Source organism: Rattus rattus, chromosome 9 (genome assembly GCF_011064425.1).
Source record: "Rattus rattus isolate New Zealand chromosome 9, Rrattus_CSIRO_v1, whole genome shotgun sequence".
Taxonomy (NCBI): domain Eukaryota; kingdom Metazoa; phylum Chordata; class Mammalia; order Rodentia; family Muridae; genus Rattus; species Rattus rattus.
This window is the reverse complement of record NC_046162.1, coordinates 51,156,818-51,182,636: the sequence shown is the minus strand read 5'-3', so window position 1 is coordinate 51,182,636 and position 25,819 is coordinate 51,156,818. Positions and strand designations below refer to the sequence as shown.

Below are 25,819 nucleotides of genomic sequence, written 5' to 3'. Positions count from 1 at the left end.
AAGGGAGGCTCCTGACCGGTTGGAGGCGATGTAAGGATAAGTGGTCTTCTGGTTGCTATCCACCTTAGCATCACTGAGGACCTTGAAGTCTTGGACTCGGCCGTAGGCCCGAATGACACTGGTGCCAGTTACTGTCTCCGAGAAGTGGGAGAAGATGGGCGAGCGGCTAATGGATTCCAGTCTCTTCAGCTGCCTCGATGTGGCCACATAGAAGCGCTAGTCAGGGATGGGAAGAGAACTCCAGTCAGGAACATCATCCAGACACCAACTGGGCCCTGCATGTCCTCCAAACAATCTCCTGTGCTTCTTCCTCCGGGCCCCGCTCTTCCCACAAACCTTGCTGTCTTTTCCTAGGCTCCCTTGGAGAACAGATTCCAGACATACATTATACACTTCCCCTCCGACCGGCTTTGCTCAGCCAGCCAGGCTGCCTCCTCCAGGAAGCTCTCCCTGATTGCCTCCTGTCTCCTCATCTTTCACAGTCCATGATACCATCTTGTTTAATCCCCCCAAGCAGTAAGATTTCTTGTTCTACTTAAAGATCCTAGATATGTGATCATATTCAAATGACTTTGCAAAGATAATTTTGTGGTTTTTTTTTATCCCCCTGAAAATGTCCCTCTTACCGCTCCCTAGTTGTTTAAGGGTTAATCCCACAAAACTACGGTTCTGCCTCTATCTTCCAGCCTGGATTCTGTGGGTCCCAAGACAGTCAGGCCCACACAGGATGGGTACATGGGAAGTTCTTTACCCAGAGGCTGCACTTCCAGCTCCTTGTAGGAACTGACTACTTCCTCAAGAGAAAGACCCCAGTGAGCTCAAGCTGTTGCTGAACGCTGCATGCATACCAAGGACAGGGTCTCCCAATCGTTCATGGTGATTTACTCAAATAATGTCTATAGGTATAGGAGACTGAGGAGAAAGCTCACTCAGTAGCGTGCTCTGTCATATAAGATTTCCCAGCACCCACAATAAAAATCCAGGCATGGCAGTGTACACCTGTAACCCCAGCATAGGGGAAGTGGGGACAGGCAGATCCTTGAAGCTCATTGGTCAGTCAGCCTAGCTGGATAAATGAAGCTCCAATGAGATTCTCTGTCCCAGAATATAAGGTGGGCCAAGACTGAGGAAGACACTTGACATTGACCTCTGGCCTCCACAAATACACACACACTTATGCACACAGACATGCATGTGCAATACACTCCCACCTCACCCCCACACATCCCACAAATAGATAAATAAAATAAAATTCAGCCAATCAGAAAGGGCACCAGGGCTGCCAGTTTATGAACACACATATCACCCTCATGTTATCCCTAGGAAGTAGATGCTAAGAGTCTGTTTTTCAAATTAGATAAGGGAATTTCAAGGACGTAAAGCAACTGACTACAGTCCCTGATCCAATCCAGGGACAACCTAGCGGACCAAAGTGCCTGGCCCACATCAGAGGCTCCCCCCCCCCCCACACTCCCCGCCCACTCTAGAGCTCCACCTGCCCCACACTCCCCGCCCACTCTAGAGCTCCACCTGCCCCACACTCCCCGCCCACTCTAGAGCTCCACCTGCCCCACACTCCCCGCCCACTCTAGAGCTCCACCTGCCCCACACTCCCCGCCCACTCTAGAGCTCCACCTGCCCCACGTGCTTCAGCGCCCCACCCATCCGCACTGGCACCTGCACGAAGCCATAGAACACAGCCAGAGGAAGAACAACCACGCAGAAGAGTGGCGTGCTGACCACGATGACCACAATGGTGGAGATGGATGTGTAGAATGAATTGAACAGCATGAGGATGGTGGGGGCCAGAACCTCGTCGATGACGTATACGTCCTTGGAGAAACGATTGAGGATGCGGCCTGAGGGCGTCGTGTCAAAGAAGGACTGAGGCGCACGGATCTGGTTGTGCAACAGAGCTGTGTGCAGCAGGCGGGCAGCCTGGATAGCGCCGACCACCATGGTGAAGGCCGACAGCATGACCAGGAGCCCTTATTGGGGGAGAGAGAGAGGATAAGTCACTCACCCCAGGGGAGGAAGCCAGGACAGAGGAACCATGAGACAGGGAATGGCCAGGTGGAGTTCTGGAGGTTCTGAGACAGGGGTATGTGAGTGGGCGGAGAATAGGACGGGATGAACAACACCCCAATGTGTTCACCTTGCAGTATTCCTAGGGTGGCGTAGACTCCCAGCCTTACAGAGGTGTTGTTCTGCTGGCCATGTTCCATCACATCATTGGTCCAGGCACTGAGCCACACATTGGCTCCGATAGCAACCGCATTTTGGCCAGCATACAGGAGGCAGATAAACAGCGTGGTGCAGAGCCCCACAGACTTGGCATAATCCCAGTACACGTTCAGCTTCACCTGTAAGGAGTAGCCATGCTGCGGTTTTCACGAGCCCCGGGGACCTAATCCTCTTCCCCAGCCCATGTCCACCCTACTCACATTGCCTGTCTCTGCAATCTCCTCTTTGATTAATGCACCAGTCTCTTTAGTCTGTGTCGCCGGCACCTCCTTCTCCAGTGAACTCGTATATCTCTTGAGCACAGGCCGGTTCTGGCCCTCTCCTTCAGAAGACAAGGAGCTCATCTCTCTGTGGAGGCAACTGGTCAGACCCAGGCAGGAGACTACGGACACCCTCACCGGACATGAGTGGCAGGGAGAATATCCACTTGTATTCTCCCTGCCGGTGCTTGGAGGCCCTGATGTAGCCTGCTGGGGACTTGAGAACTCACGGGAATCTACCTCATGAACTGCTTGCGGACCTCGTATATGGCTGGCTCGGTGTCTGTCAGGTCTGTGTGGGTGCTGAGTGTGTCTTCAAGCAGGAGCACCTCCTCATTTGCATGTTGCAAGACTGTGGCAGGAAAGGAAAAGAACAGAGGTTGACTGCTCCCTTGGGCAGCCCCTTGAGAGCCTATCCTCTATGCTGCTGGGAGGTCTAGGATGGACGGATGAGCAGGGAGCAGGAGAGAGTTTGAAAGGCCAGCTAGAAGGAACTGCGTTTACACAACGCAAACAAAACAAATAATAAAAAAATAATAAAAACAAACAAATGAACGAAAAAAACCTTCCCTTTGGAGACTGTAGAGAAGAGGGCTCAAAAGCCTGAAAACTTGGGCTCCGAAGTCAGTCTGGCTGAACTTAAATCCTGCTTTCTTGAGAGCAGCAGGAACTTAGGCAGGCATAGCCAAAAAGCAATAATCATAGATAGCGCATGGCACCAACAGTCACAGGATTTATCGAGGGGCATAGCACTTGGGAGATGCTCGTGCAGGCTGCTGTATATATGGCATTAGTCAGGGACCAAGAGAAGGCTTGAGAACCAGCTCAGAGGGTGGAGGTAGGAAGTTCTGCCTGGGCAACCCAGAGGGGAGCAGTGGGTTTGGTGAGCTCAGACACTGCCCCAGGGCTTTGTGCTGACAGAGGCTTTCTGCTAGTCTACTAGCCGAAATAGTTCCAGGTCTTAGTAATTACTTAACAACTCCTGTTGATAAATAGATGGTTTTGCCAAGTACTTGTACACTTCCAACACGATTTAACCATAAAATATCTGGGTCTGAGCTCGCGTGTCCTTTTCACACATGGGAAAACAGACCCTAAGACACGTGCTGCTGACGCAGTTAGAGGGCAGAAGGTAGGCTCTGAGAGCGTCTCATTCACCTATCACATATATGGCTCCCGTTTCCCAGAACAAGGTCCCCAGTAGCACACTATGCTAGTCCAGGGATACTTGGAAACCCCAGATGAGGTAGATGCTGGGAGAGGATGGGAGTCGGGAAGGCTGGGGATGGTGGGTCCTAATTTTTGACCACCTTCATTGGCCTCCTGGTTTTCATCTGGTGCATAGTTTCGGAGGAAGTTGGCAAAGGAGCCATCGTGCTGCAGGAGTTCGGAGTAGTGACCCATCTCAGTAATCTGTCCGTCAGCAAGCACAATGATGAAGTCTGTCTGGGGCAGGAAGCTGATGCCATGGGTTACCAGCACCCGAGTCTGTAGAGGAGGCAGCAGGCTCTGAGTTACAGCATCCTTGGGCATACCCCAAGCATCGACACATAGTCATGGGGTGAGCATGAGGAGTCGTAGGCCAGGCATATCCACAACTTATCCCACCCCAGCCAGAGCCTATCCCGCATCTCTAGGGATCTCCCTATGAGATTCCCCTGATCATATCCTGATTCTCAGGTTCCTACATCTCCAGGTCTTACCCACCCCCTTTAACCTTCTATCTGTTCTCTCCCAGGACCAGATCTCATCTTTGTTCCTAGCTTCCCGTGTCCTCACCTTGCCTGCCAGCACACCTTCTGGTCCAATCACTTGGTCGAAGATATGCTTAGCCACGTGAGAGTCCACAGCCGACAGTGGGTCATCCAGCAAAAAAATGTTGGCGTCACTATAGACAGCTCGGGCCAAGCTCACCCGTTGCCGCTGGCCTCCAGATAGGTTAATGCCCTAAAGGAAGGAAAAGGTGGGTGATCAGTGGTGGTAGATGGAAGGGGTCAGACGGGCCCATGGGAGACAGCCTACTTATCATCATGCAGCGAGGCAGACTCCTGTATCTGTGTTTCACAGGACATTAGGTCTCCACAAATTTGTTGCCTATACAAAGCTCAGAGGAACCTCTTAGAATCCTCTGGGGCAGACGAGCCCAGTCAGCACCCTGCCCCATGCCAGTGCTCATGACAGATGAATGGGCAAACAACAGGTGCTCTATCATAGACTGGAATACGATTTAGCCCGAGAAGGAGAGAAATGCTGGCACATGTTACAACGGGGATGAACTCTGAGATCATTCTGCCAATGAAACGAACGGGACGCAGAAAGGTAAATATGACGTAACTGCACTCACAGTGGTATCTGGGAGAGCCAGGTTCTGAAAAAAAAAAGTGGTGGTTGCTAGAGGTCCAGACATGGAGGAGGGGTTGAGAGCTGTCCAATAAGCAGCAGCAAGGCAACAAGGGCTGCGTGACATTCAGAATGACCTGAGCCTAGTAAGTATTGCATAATGCTGTAAATGTACACAGTGGGACTGAACTGGGCACAGGGAAGATGGCTAGGGTGGTACATTTATTTATTTATTTTGTTTTTTGTTTTTTGGGGTGGTACATTTAATGTTAGGAGACCTTTAACCGAACTTTGGGGGTTTTTGTTTGTTTGTTTGTTTGTTTTGGGGTTTTTTTGCCTGCATTTTTTTTTTAGAATTATTTATTTATTATATATAAGTACATGGTCGCTGTCCTCAGACACACCAGAAGAGGGCACCAGATCCCATTACAGATGGCTGTGAGCCACCTTGTGGGTGCTGGGATTTGAACTCAGGACCTCTGGAAGAGCAGTCAATACTCTTAACCACTGAGCCATCTCTCCAGCCCTAACTGAACTCTTAAAAATGAAATACTTTAAAGACAGAATCAAAGAATGGCAAGAGAGCTCAATGGAGAAAATGTGCTTGCCACCAAGACTGAGGACCAGACTCCCTGTATCCAAAAGTAGAAGGGAAAATTGGACTCCATAGCATGCTGAAGCACTTGTTTGTTCCCCATGCACCTCTCCTGCCAATTCATGTAATAAAAACACCCCATCCCCCCCCCAAACTTCCACCACAGCTCCACATTTTATAACTTAAAGACCCTAATCAAACCGTGCATTGTGATGTATCAGTTTTATCCCAGCACTCGAGAGGCAAGGGCAGACGTATCTCTGAGAATTCAAGGCCAGTCTGGTCTACAGAGTAAGTTCCAAGACATGCAGGACCACTTGGGCCAAAGTGCACCAGATGACCACACACTGCTTCTAGGCCTTCTACCACAACTAGGTAAAACCTACAGTCTTCAAATGGCCTGCAGGGTTCCAAATGTCCCAGCTGCCTGACCACCTCGCTGTCTTCCCCTCTCCCCTCTGTTCTCCTAACCCCTGGATCACTCTGCTCCAACCAAGTTGATCTCCTCCTTAGGCTAATGCCAGTCAACACACTCCTGCCCGAGACTTTGAACTCTCTGTTCTCTCCACCTCAGATGACTCCAGACTAGATCCTTAGATAGGATGGGCTCCATGGCCTCATGCAGGACTGTTCCTTCTGTAGGCCTTGATTTCTCAGTGAGAAATATCACTAACAAAACAGCCCAGCACTTATTTTTTATATTCCTAACTGCTTTATCTCCCCTCTTTAGGATGATCTAATAGATATTAGGCCTATCTTGCTTATTCACTCTCTTTCCTCTGTTACAGTGCAGGGTATATAAAAGCTGAGGTTTTTATCCTGACACATTCACCACCATATAATATTCCCCTGGCATGTAGTAAGTGCTTAATAAACACCTAGTGGATGAATCAATGAATGATGAGTTCCTCTTTTTCAGTCATTAAGAGTCAGCTCAAGGGGCTGGAGAGATGGCTTAGAGGTTAAGAGCACTGGCTGCTCTTGCAGAGGTCCTGAGTTCAATTCCCAGCAACCCCATGGTGGCTCACAACCATGTGTAATGGGATCTGATGCCCTCTTCTGGTGTGCATGAAAACAATCATATACATAAAATAAGTAAACAAATGTTTAAAAAAAAGAGCCAGCTTGGGGTTGGGGATTTAACCAAGTGGAAGAGGCCTTGCCTAGGCAGGGCAAGGGCCCGGGTTCGGGCCCCCACCCCGAAAAAAAAAAAAAAAAAAAAAAAAAAAAGAGCCAGCTCAACCGTGATGCTTCTCCTTATACAGACCCTCTGCCTCCTGCCCTTCTTCTACCCTGCATAGACCTTTGCCATGGCCTTGGGAAATTCTGTGGTCCCTGTCTGTTCACGAGTTGTCCTCCCTGGAATAGAGAGAAGCTGCTTCCCCACTGCCTGACACAGAGCTGAGCCTGGCGGTACATGAACCCGTGAGTGAGTGAGGGAAGCTGAGATTGGGCTCTGGCTAGCAGCCTCCTGAGTCCGGCCCCTTGAGGATGAGAAGTTGGCTCTGTACCTTCTCTCCAATCTCTGTCTGGTCCCCACCAGGAAGCACATCTAGGTCAGCTAGCAGGGCACACGTCTCCAGAGCCTGTTGGTAGTGCTTGGGGTGCATGGGTTGGCCAAATAGCACATTTTCCTGAAGTGTGCAGTTCTGGATCCACGCCTGCTGGGGCACGTAGGCCACAGAGCCCTGGCCGATGAGAGGGGAGAAGGTCCTTTAGGGCTTGCCTGAGGCTGGCCAGACTTCATGGCTTTCTAGGAGACCTCCCACTCTCACCTTTACAGACACTGCACCTTCCAGCTTCTCCATCTCTCCGAGCAAGGCAGACACCAGGGAAGACTTCCCACAGCCCACAGGTCCCACCACAGCCACCAATGCCCCCTTCGGGATTTGAATGTTCAGGCTAGGAGCAAGGAACAGCAGTCAGTGGTGAAGTTTGGGTTTGATTCAAGCCTCCTACCTGTAAACCCAAGGCCTGCTCCCTCCCGACACCACCCTGGCAAAAGCAGGTTCTTCTTGCATTGCCTGTTAAAGCCATCTGACAAGGAGAGAAAAGGCTATGTCTGATCTGACCTCCGTTCACTTTGGATAGCTGGCAAGTGAGAGAAGCTGGCAAGTGAGAGAAGCTGGCAAGTGAGAGAAGACGATGCTACCTGTGAAGGGTGGAAGGCAGGTCCTTGGACCAGGAGAAGGTGCCGTTGTGTATGGTGATGGCACAGCCTAGGAGGACCAAGATGCATAAGGGTCAGTGAGCCTGGGCAAGGGGGAGGATCCCTGGAGCACAGGTAAAGGGAGGAACATGAGGAACACTCAGGGAGGGGTAAAAGAGAGCTGATTAGCAGAGGGACTTCAGAGTTCAGAGAAGAGAGGGGGTCAAAGAAGGAGTCTTAGAAAGCTTGGAGCAGGATCGCCCTGAGGTAAGAGTGTTGGGACCTGGGGAGATGGTCTTTCTTTCCACACACTGGGGGTCAAGTTCATCTTGGTTCAGGAAATCCTGGATCCGTTTCAGAGACACGCTGGTCTGCAGGAGGGTGTGGATTAGCCTCACCATTGCTCCGTGGGTCCCCAACTTCTAAGCAGGGCTCCCTGAGTACTAACTCATTAATGCTGGGACCCTTCCTATAACCAAGTCTTGCCTGACTCCCACTACCTGAAGACAAGGTCTAGTGTGCTAAAAGGAGGCTGTGTCAGACACTCAGACCCTGTGCCTCCAAACCACCCACATAACCTTCATGGCTTTCCCTGATGTCCTCTCCCCACCTGATTATCCACTGATCCTAGGTGAATCTTGCTTGAATTCCCCACATATCCTAATCCCAACAGACAGCCCGCTTGCCTTGTATTACCTGGGTCATGCCACTGATTAACTGAGGCAGCAGGTTGAGGGGGAGCTTTAAGATATTGAACAAGGACAGGGACACGAAGGCCTTCTCAGCATCCAGCACATTGTTCTCGTCCACACACACGTACACTCCGAGGGTGATCAGGGTCACCTGGGTAACACGGGAGAGAGTGTCATGGTGGAGTTGCCCATGGAACCCCGAGACCTGGGCTGGCCTTCCAACTGCCAGGAACTCCATACTGGTGGAGAGCCTCACCATAAACGGGGTGCAGACCCAGATGAAGGTAGAGATAGCCTGCAGGTAGGCGCCCTTCCGCAGTAGCTGGAGCTCACTCTGCCTGATTCCTTCTACCTGCTCCAAGAAGGTGGGCTCCCAAGCATACAGCTTCAGAACTTTGATGCCATTCAGGATCTCACTCATCAGTTTGATGCGGGAGTCTTTGAACTTCATTTGCTGTACCTGTGAGGAAAGGGATGGTGGTGCACCCTTTTCTCTCTCCAGACTTCCTACCCACTAGGCTGACACCTCCCATACCATAACCATACCATACCATACCATACCATACCATACCATACCATACCATACCATCTGTTGTAGCTATTACATGTAGCTCAACATACCTCCCCCACCCAGCCTCCAATGCCCAAATCCCTATCCCTGCACAGCCTGTGTCCCCTGACTCAAAAGAGCAGCCTTATCTTCAGTGTCCCCACCACTAACCTTACCGGGCAGCATCCTGTGCCCTTGACGTTCATTCCCACGCCCACCTCTTTCACAATGACACCAGTGAGACCATGAGGCTCCCATGATCAGGGATTGTTATTCTGTTCACTTGGATCCTAATCTAAAGCCTGACATAACTGCACTGATGAATACACTCAGCTCTTGTTTGAGTGGCACGTGTCAGACGCAGGCTATCAGGAGGAGCAATTCAGACGAGACCGTGGCTATTATACAGTTGACCATCTGATGGCAGAGGCAGGCAGATCTCTGTAAGCTTAAAGCCAGCCTGGGAGTGCCAGGATTACACGGAGAAACACCCGTCTCACAACAAACTGGGCTCACACCATCCCATATCATCCCACCTATGGTCGCTATTACATGTTGCTTGACAAATATTTGCTAAAAATAGATACTTAATTGGAAAGCATTGTGTGTAATCCAAAGGGAAGGAACAGGAAACAGGTAGGGGATAAACAGGTGAGGGCAGGGGAACGACCTTGTTGTAATCAATGCAGCTCTCTGAAGGAAGGGAATGCTTATGGGTAAAGGAAGGGAAGGAGGAACATACCAGGAAGAGAGAATAGTCAATGTAGTGACCCAGATGTGACACATCTGGAATGGACTGGTCATCCCATGAGGATTAGAAATGGAGACATGCAAGGACCAAGGGAGCCTGGGGGATGGGGTGGTTATGGTGGTTTGAAGGGGAATAGCCCTTCCCCTCTATAAGCTCATATATTTGAATGCTTAGTCACCAGAGAGTAGCACTATTTGAAAGGATTAGAAGGATTAGGAGGCATAGCCTTATTAGAGGAACTCTGTCCCTTAGGGTAGGCTTTGAGGTTTCAAAAGCCCATGCTAAGCCCAGGGTCTCTCCCTTTGGATGAGGATGTAGCTTTTAACTACTTTTCTAGCACTATTGTTGGCCAGACCTACTGCAATGCTTCCCACCATGACGATAACGGACTACATCTCTGAAACTCTAAGCAAGCCCCCGATTAAATGCTTTCTTTTATAAGAAGAGTTTCCTTGCCATGGCGTCTCTTCACAGCAACAGGACAACGGCTAAGACAGTGATCTCAGGTGGTTTGTCATTTATTCTATGTGTAGAGAGAGCTGCTGAAGACCCCAGCAATCACTTGAAGGTGAATAATTCATGTCTGGTTATCAACTCTTATCACCATAAAGTGGGAACACATTTGAGTCCCTGCTCTACCTGTCTCTGGACTGCCTCAGTGACTCTGGGCCTTGGTCTCACTGCTGTGAAATCAGACTGCCATTACAGTGATAGGGATTGAGGGGGCAAGGTTTGTACAAGATGCCGTGACCATCCACATTTAGTAGAGGGAGTAGAGAAGCCCTGAGAGTGGAAGGTGAACACTGGTTCTTGCCACCCGCCCCAGCTGGTATTCCCATCTAAAGCAGATGCCTTTAGCCTCACCCACCTGGTAGGTCTTCATCTTCATGGACACAGCTCCATTGAGTGGTATCAGCAAGACTATCACAGCCACCCCAGCCAGGGATGATGGGCCTAAGATCTGAGGAGGCATAGACAAGTAGAGGGTCAGGGAGCTCAGCAGAGACTGGCTGACTGGATGGATGATGGGCAAGAGGCAAAAGGTATCACATCAGTCAGAAAAGGAGACAGAAAGCCACAACCACATCAATAGAAGCAACCACCTATCGGATGATGGCCACGGATGGCCAGTGGCACACACGGAGAGGAATGTTCAAAGGGCAGAGGTGTTGGTAGCAGAATGTGTGTCTCCATGTAACCCTTGCCCCTGGCTTTAGAGGAATAAATCTAAGCCTAGGATAGAAAGACTGAGTGACCAAGTTCTCCTGCCTGGGGATGATTTTATGGGCACAACACAGCTCATCTATAAGCATAAATGCGGTCAGAGGAAGGGACAGAGCTCAGAGATCAGGAATTACCTGCCAAAGGAAGTATATCGCCAGGATGACTTGCAAAGGTGCAGACCACAGCAGGTTGATGAATGGGGAGACATCCATGAAGCGCTGGGCATCCACCGACATGAGGTTGACCATTTCTCCCACAGTGTACTCACGTTTGACTGAGTTGGTGATGGTCAGAGCCTGCAGATGAAGAGTTGGGAGGATGGACCAAGCCCAGGAACTTCTCCTGAGCAACCCAGAACTGACCTCTCCCAGTACGTGTCCCACTCTGGCTGACCTTCCTGTAGATGACGCCTATGATAGCAGTCCGTATCCTCAAGGCCATCACAAAGATGCAGTGGTAATGTTGGTGTAAGATCAATGTCTGCATGGTGGAGCTCACGAACATCAGTCCAGCCAGCAAGAAGCCCCACCAGGTAGGGGCCGTGGGATCAGAAATAAACCTGATGAGGATGCTGCCAGGGGAGACCAGGTATGAGGCTGGTTTGCTCTTCTCGGCTTGTCTCCCAATGCACTAGCTCGTATTGTCAGCCTTGCCTGCGTGCCCTCACCTCCTTGAATGCCATGGTAGGCAGAAGAGGCATATTTTCGGGGTTGGGGATTTAGCTCAGCGGTAGAGCTCTTGCCTAGCATGCGCAAGGCCCTGGGTTCAGCCCCCAGCTCCGGAAAAAAAAAAAAAAAAAAAAAAGAGGCATATTTTCACTAGCTAGGTCTTCTTACTCATTCTCCTGGGCTGCCGGGGGTTCTAGAACCCACCACGGGGCCATGGGAGCTTTTGTTCCACAAATCCTCCCAACAGTTGACCCCCAGTGCAATCTGCTGTCTTTGCTGGGGCTCTTGTCCACCTCTCCTATAGCTGCCTTCACCTCTCCCTTCTTTCCTCCTGGCCTGCCCCGACTCCCTGCACTCTCAACAGCTCCCCCCCTCCCCCGCCCATCTTTCCACTTAACTGCCCATTGAGAATTCCCTGTTGTTCCCAAAGCTTCCAAACGTCCCCGAGTTCTTCCTTTGCTCATCTTATAAAGGAGTTGTTCTTCTAACTTTCCAAGCCCTATCTTGACTCCCTGAGCCCAGGATCCAGTCTTCCTGTTGGGGTAGATCTAGCAGGGAGATTGGATCCCACTGTTGCATGACATTCAATATCGTCACCTCTTCTGTACCTTCCTTATGACCAGGAGCAAGACTCGTCATGTTATAGAACAAACCTCCTCTCGACCTCAGAGAGCTTTCCAGCCACCATCAAGTCAAGCCTGCCGTTCTCCTAGGGGCTGATTTGTGACTTGACCCTCTGGTATCTAAGAATGTGACCTCATGTGGACATGGAATCTTTGTAGCTATAATCGGTTAGGATGAGGTAATGGTGAGGTAATTGGTGAGGTAATGGTGCAGAGGGAAATTTGCACATGCACATACACACATACATACAGACACACACACATACACACACACACACGAGAGAGAGAGAGAGAGAGAGAGAGAGAGAGAGAGAGAGAGAGAAAAGAGGAGGTATGTGGTAGAGGTATTTTCATGTTAGGAACACTAGGGACTGTTGACAAACACCAAAGCTAAAAGACAGGACCAGGAGAGACTCTCATTCAGAGTCTTTGGCAAAAAAAACAAAACAAAACAAACAAACAAAAAAAAAACCAAGTCTGCATCAGAGCATGTAAACAAATGTCTGAGTCCCAGCACTAAGATGACTGAAGCCGGAGGACTGTCAGTCAAGGCCAGCCTGGGCCCCAGAGCAAGACTAAAAAATTTCAGAAAACAAAAATCAAAACACAAAACAACTGACCCCGGTGTTTTGTGGCAGTGCACACTTTCAATCCCAGCATGCAGGAGGCAGGGGTGGGAAGATCGCTCGTGTGTCTGAGGCCAGCTTGGTCTGACAGAGAGAGTTCCAGACCAGGCAGTGAGATCATGCCAAACCCAACCAAATCAACCAACCAATCAATCAACCAATCAAACAAACAAAGGCCATCACCAAGCCGGTCAATGCACCCTGATTTTGAACAGTGGTGCAGACAGGAAGGAATAACGTCTATTGCTTCAGGCTGCCCACAGGGTGATGACTTGTTAGAAATCCCTGTAAACCATACATTTTGAGACTTTGGTTTCACTGCAGGTTGTCTCTGCTGATCTGAGGCCTCCCCCCTCTGCCCCAGGCCCCAGCCTTTGCAAAGCTGCTAATCAACTTACTACTGCCTTCCCAGGATAAAGTTAGCCGGTTAATTTTCTGGAAGCCTCTTTTTCCCCCAGAAGCACTCTCTTGGGCTCATCTGTGTCCGCAGCTCTGGACCTTTAATCCAAGCAGTGCTTACTCCTTATCTGTCAGGACCTGCTAAGGCTCAGCTGAGCCCTGAGGCCTCTCCCTCTCACAGACTATCTTAGGAGAGTTAAGCCCCCAGATACCTGAGCCTCCTCTGAAAGCCCTCTCCTCTCAGAGGGCCCGCCCTGTGCCTGCCCCTTTTCTCCCTCTGAACTCATCAATCGGGGAAAATGTCCATAGTCTCTCATAGGCCCCAGCTGCTCTTCACAGAGTAGCTCCTGAATCCTTGCCTGACCTATTCCTAGTGCCGACCTCTGACCGCTTGGGCACGCCTTCCGCTTGCCACTTTGCCCCACCTCTGGCTGGGGCCAGCCTTTTGAAATGTAAATAAAGTGCCTCTCCCCGGCTTTCCCTTTCCCCACCCCTGCCCCACCCTTGGGCAGCTTTCTCTAGCTCTCCCAAGCTGCACTCCGGAGTCCTTTGTGACTCAGCTGGTTGCACTTTCCCTCCTTCCTCATTCACTTAATTCTTCAGAGACAGCCTCTTGAGCAAGGCACATGTTCTCTGACGTGTCAGGCTGACTCCCTGGCCTTCCCAGGCACGCCTGTGACCCACTGCACTCTTCCTGAGTTACCTCCCACAAGACCCTAAGACTCTAATTTATCTGCATGTCTAGTGGAGGCTGCTTGAAGCACGCCACGAATGTTTGTATTGATAGATGTGCACGGAGCAGGGGAAAAGGATTCAGGGCTTGGAGCTGTGTCTCACCCTGTCATCTGAGAGCTCCCTCCAGTCCAAACCTCTCCTGTGACAGACGGCAGAGGCTGTCAGAAATGGAAAGAGCTCTATAGTTGGACTTCAGAGCCCCGGACTCACATCCGCCTTGCCTTACCTGCTGCCTTCCCGTTTGTAAAAAGAAGAAATATGGGTACTTCCCTAGGGGATTCCTGAACAAGGCTATGGGGTGGGGGGCACTTATTACTAACAAACACAAGGTGTGTGCAGACACACCGGAAATGGTAACAGGAAACTGAGATACAGAGGCAATGCCCCGGCCAAGGGTCACCCACCCAGAAAGCAGACAAAGCCTCTTCAGTTCCTAGTCTAGGGCAGCCAGCCATCCCTTCTCCCTCAAGAGAGGGCTGCAGCAAGAGGGAGTGTGGTCAGACCTGAGCAGCTGTGGGTTGATGAAGGAGAGCAGGTCCTGGATCAGCTTGAAGCAGGCACCCATGAGCAAGCTGGAGGTGAAGGTTCTCACCAAAGCCCTCAGAAAGGAAGGCTTCTTGGTCTTGGGGCGGGCCTTCAGCAGGACGTCATCCTCACCTGCGATCTTTGGCTCAAGGGCTGCAGTCTGGGGCCTGTTCGTGAATAAACAGTGGTGGGTAGGAATGGTACCTGGTTCCAGGAGACCAAGGGCCAGTCTAGGATGGTCAGGTAGGAGGAGGATGGGGAGGAGGCAGTGGCAGCTTTTTCTTGTCTTTCAGAACTGGGAGAGGGGATAGACAGCATCATTCCCCAGATGAGAGTCTCCGGGTGCTTACTGAAGGGAGGACCGTGTACCCAACTCTGTGGTCTCTTCCTGCCTTCCAGAGCTGGCTTCAGTAAGGGATACCGAGACAGGGGAGATCAGGGTAGCTGAACAGGGAGCAGGTAAACATGGTGTGGGGGAACAGAGACAGGGTACACCTAGCAGCTGGGGGTTCTATTGGCTTCTCCAGAAGTCCCAAGGCGGGGAAGCCACAATGCTGGTATCTAAGCCCTGTCCCTTCCCCACCAAGAGCTAGCATACCAGTGGCCCTGGGATGACCAAGCACTGACTTCTAAACTCTGGGTTGTGGGCAAGAGGGAAAAAGGCTCGGCTGTGGGTCCTGGATGCGAGGTTGACAGCTCAAAGGTCCCCAGTCTTAGGCTCTCTCATTCTGGCCTGCCTCCAGACAAGAGAGGCCAGATTGAGAGGGCTGGTCCTGCCCTCCCTAGGAAACCCCTGCAATTTCTGATTCAGATCAAGCACAGCAGAACAGAGATCAGATAGGGCTTCTCTCTCTGGGCCAGCTGGGTGTGGCCTATTGTTCTGTCAACATCGGTGGGGAGACCTTGGCTGTGTCATCAAACCTCCAAGCTTCACTGCCCCCTCTCTGGGTCAAGGGACAAATGGAGAGAACACTGTTGGGCTGCTGAGAAAGTGAACGAGGTGCTCTATTACGTTAAGAGCTGAGCTTACTATACACTGAGCTAAGAGCTGAGCTTACTATACACCGAGCTAAGAGCCGTGCTTACTATACACTGAGCGGGACACAAGTGTCAGCATCCCCTGGTCCTCAGCTGAAACAGGGAGAGTAGGTCCCCATCCAGGCCTTGCTCCCATCTACAGCATCTGAGATCCCCTACATTTGCTGTTCCTACTCCTGCCTATGCATCCGGGTCTTTGAGCAACACCACAGGCGTCTGAGATCGGACTCACCCTGATGCTTGGGTCTGCTGCTTTTGCCATGCTTCCAGTAGCCGTTGCACCACCTTGTGAGAGCAGTCCTCCTCAGGCAGAGACCAGAGGTCACTGTCCTCCAGGGGACGTCGGTAGCCAAGGATGGCAAGCCTAGAGGAGGGAGGAGGGATCCCCACACAGTCAGAAGCCTAGAGCAGGGGTTAATATTTCTAGGCAAAAATACTTCAGGAAAGGGGAGGTCCCCGTTCACTGCAGGACCAAAGTCATTCCCCTGGCAAGAAGGGTCCCTCTTGATTTGTACCTCTCTCCACCTCTCTCCTGTATGCCCCCAGATGCTCTATTTGTCTAAGGGTCCCTGGTGATGAGGCCCACACTGACTAGACTTGAGTGTGCACAGGCAGGATTCAGGCCAGCCTCAGGTGTATGTGGTTAATGCGATGTCACCCAGGTCACAGACACAATTATCCTGCTCCAGCCACTCTGAGAAGCAGCCACGGACATGACAAGCAGGAAGCTTATCCCAAATGAAAAAGCTTAGAGCTAATTTATGGTCTCCTTCCAGCTTTCTGCATCTGTCCCTGTAGCCTGTCAGATGTAGGAATAGCCTACAGCCTTGGGGCCTAGACTGGGCCAGATTCAGCCTCTGCACTTAACTCCCAGCCCAAACAGCCCACTTTTGCTTACCCTGGCCTACCCACCTAGTTATTGGAGTGGCAGTATGGGGGAGGGGGCAAGTCAGGTCAATTCCTGGGGTTCCTGGATTTCCTATCCCGCCCTCAGATCTAAGCTAGAGCAAGAGCCAACTCACTTTGTGAACCACCAGAAAGACAGACGGGAGAAGAAGCCAGCGCTGGCCTCTGGGCAAGGATTCTAGGAGAGAAAAGGAAACAAGGAGATGTGAGTGTCCCGCACATCTCTACACCTAGGAGAGACAGGCAGGGAGGCCGCTGTTCCTTCCTGTGTTCAGCCTGTTCACAAGCTGTGGAGGCGGCAGTCCCTGCTTTGGGTGAGACTGGAGGTACGGGGCTGCTGGTACCATTTGGGCTGAGACACAAACTGTTGGCGCCCCTACCCTCCTGAGGCAAACTCACTGTGTCAAGATTCTCTGGGGAAAACAAAGGCGGCTTCTCCTGGAAGCAGGACAGGATGAAGGCACAGAGCACGAGGGCGAAGTAGATGTAGAAAGTGGTGAATCGGAATGGATCCAAGATTTTACCCTGGGGAAGAGTGGAGAGGAACCTCAGAAGCTTTGGGGGGAAGGCTGGCCTACAGCTCAGCATCCTGGGAGATGAGGCTCACCTGGAGCATCCAGAGGACGCACAATGGTAAGGAGAACGTGGTGGTATTGGGGACAGCGACATGGTGAGGGCTTGCCTCGAGCCAGGCAGCTGGCTCCTTGCCTGGGTCCGAAAGGGGGAGAGGGAGAGGGATAGGAAGAGGGATAGGGATAGGGATAGGGATAGGGAATAGAGATAGGGAGAGGGAGAGGGAGAGGGAGAGGGAGAGGGAGAGGGAGGGAGAGAGAGAGAGATGGGGGCCACCGTCTCAGTGTTCCATCCCACCTGCCATCAAAGAAGAAGGCCAGACTGCAGCAGGCAGGCAAAGGCAGAACAAATTGATAGGTCTTCATCACACACGTCTGCACATGTGTTCGCGACAGACACTGGCACCCACACAGGTGGGTGGTCCTGCCCTCCCTAGGTTATTGAACTTGCCGGGTGGTAGTTACAGAATTGTGTTCCCCTCCCCCACCCCAGTGCTCCCAGGAGCCTCTAACCACGGTTGGATCTTTGACCTATTTCTTTGCCTTGCTCAGATCTCCTGCTTCCTGCCACCAGGCAGAGAGGCAGCAGGCAGAGGAACAGCATAAAAGCTGCGAACAGAGGAAACCCTGGAATCAGCAGTAAGTAACCTTGAGCCTTGCAGCCAGGCCCTTGAACAGGGCTATACCTGGAAGGCCTAAACCTCTCTTACCTCCGCCAAAGCCGAGAGGATCTTGGAACGGAAGGGGATGATGGCACAGATCACACACAGGAGCCAGAAGATGATGAGCACACCTGAAGACCGCACGCCCCGAAGCCGCTCATACTGGATTAGCAATGTGGCCAGCAGCTATGCAGTCGGGGCAGGGAACACTTCGCTAAGGCACAAACATCTAAGCCTGCTCCAACCCCTTCTTGTGTGCCCAGACGTTTTTGGAGTCATTTCGTCCTCTGACAACTGCCATGTGTCTACCCACCCTCTTCTTCAGAGTCCATGGTGGTAGCATACCCCACAGCCCACCGGAGGCCTCCCTGCACAGCATCCCGGGGGCCCACACTAACCATGGTGATCCCCACCAACAAGGGTGTGATAAAGAAGACAGGAGCAGGGGATGAGCCGTGGACCAGGCCATGGAAGGAGTAGAACAGGTCCACCCATGAGATACACCACAGCAGAACACCGAGGGCCTGCGGACAGAGCACAGGTTCGAGTCTCCATTTCTAAGGGAAGCTGGGGAGAGGCCCCTTTTTATGCAGCCATTGTAAGCTACCAGGCCTGTTCTGGGCCTACTGAGGTTTCTAGGGTGAAGGGAAATTCTGTTGTTGAATGTTCTACAACTTCCAAACCAAGGAAGGGCTGCGGACCCAGCTGATAGGCTTCTATAGCCCAGAACTATGGGACAGGGACAGGCTAGAAACACTGGTTTAGCTGCTAGTTGGGACAAGGAGTTCATTAGAAGCAGAATCCTTTAGATCCCCCTCCCCCCCTTCCCCAGAGGACAGCCCTTGGGCCACTGACCGTCTTGAGCCTGGATAAGCATGAGAGGACTATGTAGCCAAGCCGATGGTGCCTCAGGTAGAACAGGTAGCAGGGCAAGGCAGCCCACAGATAGATGCAGGGAACCCAGGCCAGCAAGGAGTTCTGGAAACAGGGTGTGAGGTCTGGAGTGTTGGTATATACAGTCAGGTTGGAGTCCTAGGGACAGAAACACAACAGTTTGGCATCATGATAACCTCCTGCAGGCATAGCTGGCCCTCAGGGAGATGGCTGGACCAGGCAGCCACTCCATCCACCCAGAGTGGAGGTGAGCATGAGGGGAGATAGGTAAGGACCAGAGACTGAGCATGCCTGTGAATGGGTGAGCAGGGATACTCTGGGGTGAACTCCCAGGGAGCCGAGACTGCTTCATTTCCTTATCCTCTTTATAACTGAGGGGTAATTTAAGTGCAGTAAAAACTGCACCCATTTAAAGTGTACAGTTTAATGAGTTTGACAGTTGCATAACCCTCAGAACCATTGCCACAATAAAGACATGATATTTCCATTACCCCACAAGGTCACTTACGTCTCTGCAGTCTACCCTTCCCAGGCTAGTGGTGTTCTTCAATATTCCTCATCTTTGTTTCCCATTTGCCCCAAATCAAAATGAAACAAAACAGAACCTCTCTCTCTAGACCTCTCTCAGGCAAGGAGAGAGCTTTCTGGGTCCTGAGGTGCTTTTAAGATGGGGTAGCTGAGACTAGGTGGATGGTTTTGTTGCATAAGCATAGGGACCTTAGTTTGGATCCCTGGAACCCAAGTGTGTTTATTTATTTCTCTTTTTAAACCAACCCAGCATGCTGGTCCATGCTTGTAACCCCAGTGCTGGGGTGGCAGTCATGGCAGTGGGGGCCAGGGCGGAGAAGGTGGCTCCCAAAGCACTTTGGCCAGCCAGTCTAACAGAATTATGATGCTCAAGTTCACTGAGAGATTCTGTCTCAGAAGATAAGGGCAGAGGAGCAGCTAAATGGCTCAACAAAGGTATGAGCTCCCAATCAAGACTTACAAACTGAGTTCCATCCCCAGATCTACAGAAGGAGAGAACCAACTTCCTGAAAGTTGTCCTCTGACTTTCACATATGCATATGACACTTGTGCACACCCCTCAAAATAAATAAATAAATAAATAAATAAATAAATAAATAAATAAATGTACATAGCAATCAACCCTGGATCTCCAAATACACACACAATAATATATATGTAATGTCTATGTAATAGACATATATGTGTGTATATATTTCTCCATCTCACTTCAAAGCCAAGACAGTGCCAGCCACCCCTACAGAGACCCTCCTCCCCCTTTATTCTTCTCCCTCCTTCTCTCGTTTTTCTCCTTTTATGTGTGTGCACATGTTCATGTGTGTGAAGGTCTACATGCCCATATGTATGAATACAAGTCAGAAGACAACTTAATGTCACCCCTCAGGCTCAATTCCTAGGGTAATAGCCACCTTTTTTGAGATAGGGTTTCCTAGTGGCCTAAAGCTCACCAAGTAAGCCTTTCTTCACCTCCCGGCCCGGCATATATATATATATGTGTGTGTGTGTGTGTGTGTGTGTGTGTGTGTGTGTGTGTGTGTTTCATGAATCCAGAGCTCTTAGAGGGGTACAGAGTCATGCACGCACCAGCCTGGAGCCCAGATCAGATTAACACTTTTCTGCTACATATAGGTGCAAAGGTATGAGCAGGGAACTCTGCAAATTAGGAAGTGAAGGGTAAGCAACCGTTCTGTTCTTGTTCACCCAGGAAGTGCCCTGAGGCACTTGACTTCACTGCACGCAACTCCGGGTGGTTGGTCACCCTGGTTTACAGCTCTTCCTTGGACTGTACTTATACCTCCCTCCATACTTTTTGAAGCTGGATGAGGTAATAAATTCATGCACTAATGCTTTGCATCCAGATTACTTCCTCCAAGGTAGCTAATGGACTCATCTTTCCTTCTACTCACAAAGTATTAGATGCTCTTTACGAAAGGCCCCCAAAGTACAAACAAATAATGAGAAAACCCGCCTCTCATCCCATCCACCTAGAGACAACTGTTGCCTGGGGAAATCCCGCCCACCTTCTAACTACCATTTCATTTTTATGGGAGTTAAACATGCACATAAATCTGCTTTTCCGGAAGCAGATTAGTTTTCTGAAATTGGAAGTTTCTCTCAAATGTGTGCAACTCCAGGGCTTGGCGCTTCAGTGCTTTTATATGAGCTAAGAAAACACTAAGGGGTACCCTATGGATTTGGAGTGGAGCTTGATGGGTCTGGGGAAGCTCAGTGGTTTTTTTGTTTTTCTTTTTTAAACCAGGTATGCTGACCTGCACTTTTAATGCCAGGTCTGGGAGGTGAAGAAAGGCTTACTTGGTGAGCTTTAGGTCACTAAGAGACCCTATCTGGCAAAAAGATGGGAGGAACCTAAGGCATGGCACCTTCCTTAGGTATGATGCCTAGAGGAATGACACTGTGTGGGTTGTCCTCTGGGTTGCATGCATACATATATATGCATGCATGTGTCCCTGCACACACATGAACATGTATGTGCATGTGCACACACATGAACATGTATGTGCATGTGCATACATACGTGTAAAAGAAGAAGAAAAGTAGGAGGATGAGGGAAGAGGAGGAGAAAGAACAGTGCAGAAGGAAAAGAAGGAGGATAAGGAGGAGGAAGAGGAGAAGGAAGAGGAGGAAGAGGAGGAGGAGGGTATCTGTAAGGGTGGCTGGCACTGTCCTGTCTTTGAAAAGAGATGGAGAAGCAAGTTGGGTGTCTAAGATTTCCTTACATCCTCTCCTCCAGCCCAACTCTTCCCCAGTCCCTGAGCTTTCTCAGACTCTGCAGGGAAAATGGCTTCAGTCATTCTTACACTTCAGTACCCTCACCTCTTGGAGGTGGAAATGGTTCTTTCCTGGCCTCCCACTTCCTGGCAAGCATTTCTTCCTGGCATTTTCCCCACTGTGCCGGTGAACTCTGTGTGCACCACCTCAGCCCTTGGGTCATTGTGCATCACTGTTCACAGACTGCACTGAGGAGCCCCAAAGCCAAGTCACGAGCTCCAGTTTCCTAGGCCAGTGGTTCTCAACCTTCCTAGTACTGCACCCTCATGTTGTGCTGACCCCCAACCACAAAATTATTTTTGTTGCTACTTCATAACTGCAATTTTGCTACTTTGAAGAATTGCAATGTTAATATCTGACAAGCAGGGTATCAGATATGTGACCCCCGTGAAAGGATCATTTGAGGCATTGCAACCCAGAGGCTGAGAAGCTGCTGTCCTAGGCTCTATGTGGCCTCTACCCCTTGCCTCATCTGTCCTCAACTACCTCATGGTCAATACCTTGTTTGTATCCTGAACAAACTTGTTTATGTCCTGGAAGGAACAGCAAATCCCACTGGTGTTGCCTGTCTCTGTCAAAGCCGCCACCACGATTCTACTTCCCCAAGAAGCACCTCAACTGGACCCTTGCTGGGCTAACTAGATAGGCAGGTGTCTGACTCTGGCTTTGACCTCTTTCAAGCCCTGTGACCTGATGGCCTCTAGAGGGCCTTGGCTTCTTCAGGGTTAAAGCTGGGATGATAATACCTCCAAGTTGGCCACTCTCACCTGGTCCCTCTCACTGGCCCTCCAGTCATCACACCAGCTCTCGCCTCTTCCGGAGTGTCTGCCAAGGGGCTCTGCTGTCTTTTCTCTTGGCACCTTAAGGATGTGGAGGCCAGATCCCCACCCCGCTTTCTTCACAGCCACGCCTCGTGGTCTCTTAGCTGACTCCTCTTGATGTGAGAGTGCCCAGGCTCGGTCCTTTCTCTCCTCTATCTAGGCTCGCTCTCTGCTGATCTCTTTTGGTCTCATAGTTCCAGGCTGTGTATATATCAATGACTTTGGGCTCATCTCTCTAAACCATTGTTCCTCCGTTACCAATTCCATTATCAACTCTTAACTAGAGACCTCCATTCTGCACACCCTCTAGCCTGAACCATGTCCCATCCCTCTGACCTGACTTCTAATACTGTTTCTCCTGCCTCATGCCAGCCACTGACCTTTTAGCTGTTCCTGAGCCCATGCTAAACAATTCCTGCCTCAGGGTCTTTGCACATACTATCCTTTTTCCAGAGTGTTCTTCCTTACATGCTTAAGTCTTTCCTTTTCAACAAGGCATAATACTAACCTTACCAGACCTCAAATATATGCATGCACAAGTGCACGTGCGCGCGCGCACACACACACACACACACACACATTGAAGAAATGAAATCATTAATAAAGAAGATAATATGATACACTCCTTCTAAACCTTCAGTGGTTCCCCATTACCTAGAAGACAAAGTCGAAGTGTCTTCTTATAGCATGTAAAACCTCAGCTGGCCTTGACCGAGCTAAGGAACTTTCTAGAGGCCTGGGTTCTCCACCTGTGTTTCTAGGGAAGGTTACTACACGCTGCTTCCTTTCCTTGGCCTGTCTTTCCCCTAGTCATCCCTGGGTAGTCCTCTGTCCTCCAATGCCATGGCCACTGCTACTTTCCCCTGAAATATACCTTTGTCCCCTGTCATGCACCAGCAAAGCTGCAATGGCTTCCGCTGTTTATAGAGCTCAGCCCACCCTGGTGGGCAGGTCCTGCCCCACCTTCTTCCCTCCTAGTCCCTGCACTCTCTCCACTCCGAGTCTGCTCTGAGGCTCCCACATGGGCAACCCCACCTGGTCTCTTCTTTCAACTCTGCCAATCCCAGCACCGCCACTGAGCAGTGCCAGGCAGGCTCAGAAGCAGCCTCTTCCCTCCCTGAGCATCCGTTCATATCTACAATCAGTGCTTGTTGTGAGTGACACTTCTTGGAGCAGCTTTCCTGCTTCCGAGGGTGCTTTGGAGAAAGTCCAGGGCTTGGAGACACAGCAGCCTGACAGCCTGCAGCCAGGATATTCAGCCTGGAAGCTCCTCCCTCAAGTCGTATGTGTTTGTGTTGGGGAACCGGGGCACATACATGTGGCACTCCAAATCCCTATACAGGACATAGCCAGTACCCATTTATTCTTTATAGTTCCCTCCCTCCCTCTCTCCTCTTTTTCTTCCCTTTCTTGCTCACTAGGAAATCAAAGCCAGGGTCTTGCACATGCCCGGCAGGTGCTCTCCTACAGCTCAGGATACAGGGTCTTTTGAGACAAGATTTCGCTATGTACAGGCTGGCCCCACACTCATGATCCTCTTGCTATCAGCCTCCCATGAGCTGGGATCACACACATGTAACACCATGTCTGGCCCATTGTATGTTTTCACTCAGACTGTATAAGCCAAACCCCCACACACTCCCGTTGAGCTTCTGCCTTGTCAATCACGAGCAGGCTCTAACACTAGTCCTCCTGATCAGGGCGATCAAGAGGGAAGGAAGGCGGACTTTGTCTTCCCCCAGCTTTGTCTTTTCTCGTCTTCTCCACCTCCCCACCCGCCACCTTCTTTCCTGTATGACTTTCTTTTTGAGGTGGGGTCTCTAGTAACCCAGGCTGGCCTTAAATTCCTGATTGTTCTGTCTCCACCTCCCAAGTACTAGGATTATGAGAGTGTCCCACCATTCCTGCCAAAACCCATTTCAAAAGCATTTTTAAAAAATCCAAGTGTGACACAATTATAGAAAAACACGCACATCTCTGAGATAGAAACCTCCCCAACCCCCCGCCCTACACAGGCGCATTTAGCTCTGTAAACAGCGCCCACATCAAAAGATACAGCACTGGCGGCAGAAGACAGCCTGGGCCCTCTCATGACTGTCCGCCACAGAGAACCCACCCCGATCTCTCGTGCAATGGATTTTCATACAATGCCATAAATGAAACTGCACGGTGTCTGTCTGGCTTTTTCAGCCAACAAAGCATGGTGGCATCTCATTCTGGAGGGTCCGCCTTCAATTCCGTGTTCCACAGTGTGAACTTTCCACCGAGAACACACCCCACCGGTCTCCAGGAAGCTCCTAAGGGAGACAAGCAGATCTCTGGATCACATATCCTATACTAAGCCTCTAGCCATGTCTGCTGTGACTTTTGTCTTTGATTCTGGTCCTGGGGATTGAGCCAGGCATGCGAAACCAAGGGCCCTGGTACCAATTCAGATTATGGGTTTTTAAAAGATACCTATTGGGGATGAGGGAGATGGCTCAGTTGTTAAAGCACTTGCCACACAGCTGTGAGGTCCAGAGTTCAAATCCCAGAGTCCACATAAATCCAGATATAGAAGCCACATCTGTGCTCCTATGGCCAGATGGGAGGTGGAAGCAGAGAGTCCTTCAAAACATGTGAGCCAGCCAGCCTGACCTACACTGCTGCAAACGGGAGACACTGTCTCCAAGATAGAAGGTGAAGACCAACATATCAGATTGTCCTTGTATCTCCACATATGCTCTGTGGTACACACACACACACACACACACACACACACACACACACACACACACACACACACACTATCTCCATAGCTACAAGCAATCAAATGTTCTCCCTGTTATAGTTGTAACATACACATATGAACGCACTATGCAGACTAGGCTGGCTTTGAACTCTTGATCCTGCTGCCTTCACCTCCCAAGTGTCATCGTTACAGCTAGGTGCCACTCATCTCAGTTCTGCCACTTTTGAGTCATGAAACGGTGGCTGGTTCCTGCTGCCCTCTGAACTTTGAATGCAGATGATGGCAGACCCACAGCCACCGTCCCTGCAGGAGTAACGAATGGGAAAACGCCTAGCCGTTACCTGGTCACACCTTGGAAAGTGGGTGATAGACAGGACATCAAGCTGTGGGGGACATGTTCTGTGACACAAACACTGACACTGTAGACACAACCAAGTAACCTTGAGGATTGGGCGGTGGCTCTGAGCTCCTGAGGGTCCTATCTGGGTGACTATCCTTGTGGGAGATGTGTTCTGACTGGGTACAGTCTCCTTGGAGACAGCAGGTACCTGTTCATTCCTGCACCCCAGATTATCCCCTCAGAGCTATTGCTAGACCATCTATGGGACATATTAAATACCACACACAGGTCTGGAACTGGACTACTTCTTCTTCTGCTGCTTCGGTGACTGGCAATGCCTTCCTTCTTCCCTCCTTCCCTCCTTCCTGCTGCCCTCTGAACTTTGAATGCAGATGATGGCAGACCCACAGCCACCATCCCTGCAGGAGTAACGAATGGGAAAACGCCTAGCCATTACCTGGTCACACCTTGGAAAGTGGGTGATAGACTCTTCCACCCTTCCTCCTCCTTTCAGGACAGAATCTTCCTGGGCACTCCAGCTTCCTCTCTTTCTCATTTCCTGAATCCTATCCATCAGTAAACCCTGTCTGCTCCATCCAATAACTCAGGTGGGTGTAGCAATCCGTACCTACTGCCCTAGCTCTGTAACAAACCTAT

At 50.6% G+C, this 25,819-nt stretch overlaps 1 protein-coding gene across 1 annotated transcript in view; it reads right to left on the bottom strand.

Moving 5' to 3' along the window:
- Nucleotides 1–25,819, bottom strand: part of Abcc3 (ATP binding cassette subfamily C member 3) — a 45,102-nt gene that overhangs the window by 11,288 nt on the left and 7,995 nt on the right. The window contains exons 2-24 of the mRNA XM_032913268.1: nt 18,415–18,591; nt 17,958–18,083; nt 17,608–17,745; nt 16,725–16,850; nt 16,442–16,503; nt 15,652–15,783; nt 14,360–14,548; nt 11,199–11,376; nt 10,940–11,101; nt 10,450–10,542; nt 8,537–8,740; nt 8,285–8,431; nt 7,872–7,959; nt 7,592–7,658; nt 7,215–7,341; nt 6,951–7,127; nt 4,284–4,451; nt 3,812–3,992; nt 2,745–2,856; nt 2,445–2,592; nt 2,156–2,363; nt 1,678–1,988; nt 17–216 (exon numbers count right to left, since the gene is read on the bottom strand). Of these exons, the coding sequence (XP_032769159.1) occupies nt 17–216; nt 1,678–1,988; nt 2,156–2,363; nt 2,445–2,592; nt 2,745–2,856; nt 3,812–3,992; nt 4,284–4,451; nt 6,951–7,127; nt 7,215–7,341; nt 7,592–7,658; nt 7,872–7,959; nt 8,285–8,431; nt 8,537–8,740; nt 10,450–10,542; nt 10,940–11,101; nt 11,199–11,376; nt 14,360–14,548; nt 15,652–15,783; nt 16,442–16,503; nt 16,725–16,850; nt 17,608–17,745; nt 17,958–18,083; nt 18,415–18,591 (3,521 nt within the window). The remainder of the gene's footprint in view (nt 1–16; nt 217–1,677; nt 1,989–2,155; nt 2,364–2,444; nt 2,593–2,744; nt 2,857–3,811; nt 3,993–4,283; nt 4,452–6,950; nt 7,128–7,214; nt 7,342–7,591; nt 7,659–7,871; nt 7,960–8,284; nt 8,432–8,536; nt 8,741–10,449; nt 10,543–10,939; nt 11,102–11,198; nt 11,377–14,359; nt 14,549–15,651; nt 15,784–16,441; nt 16,504–16,724; nt 16,851–17,607; nt 17,746–17,957; nt 18,084–18,414; nt 18,592–25,819) is intronic.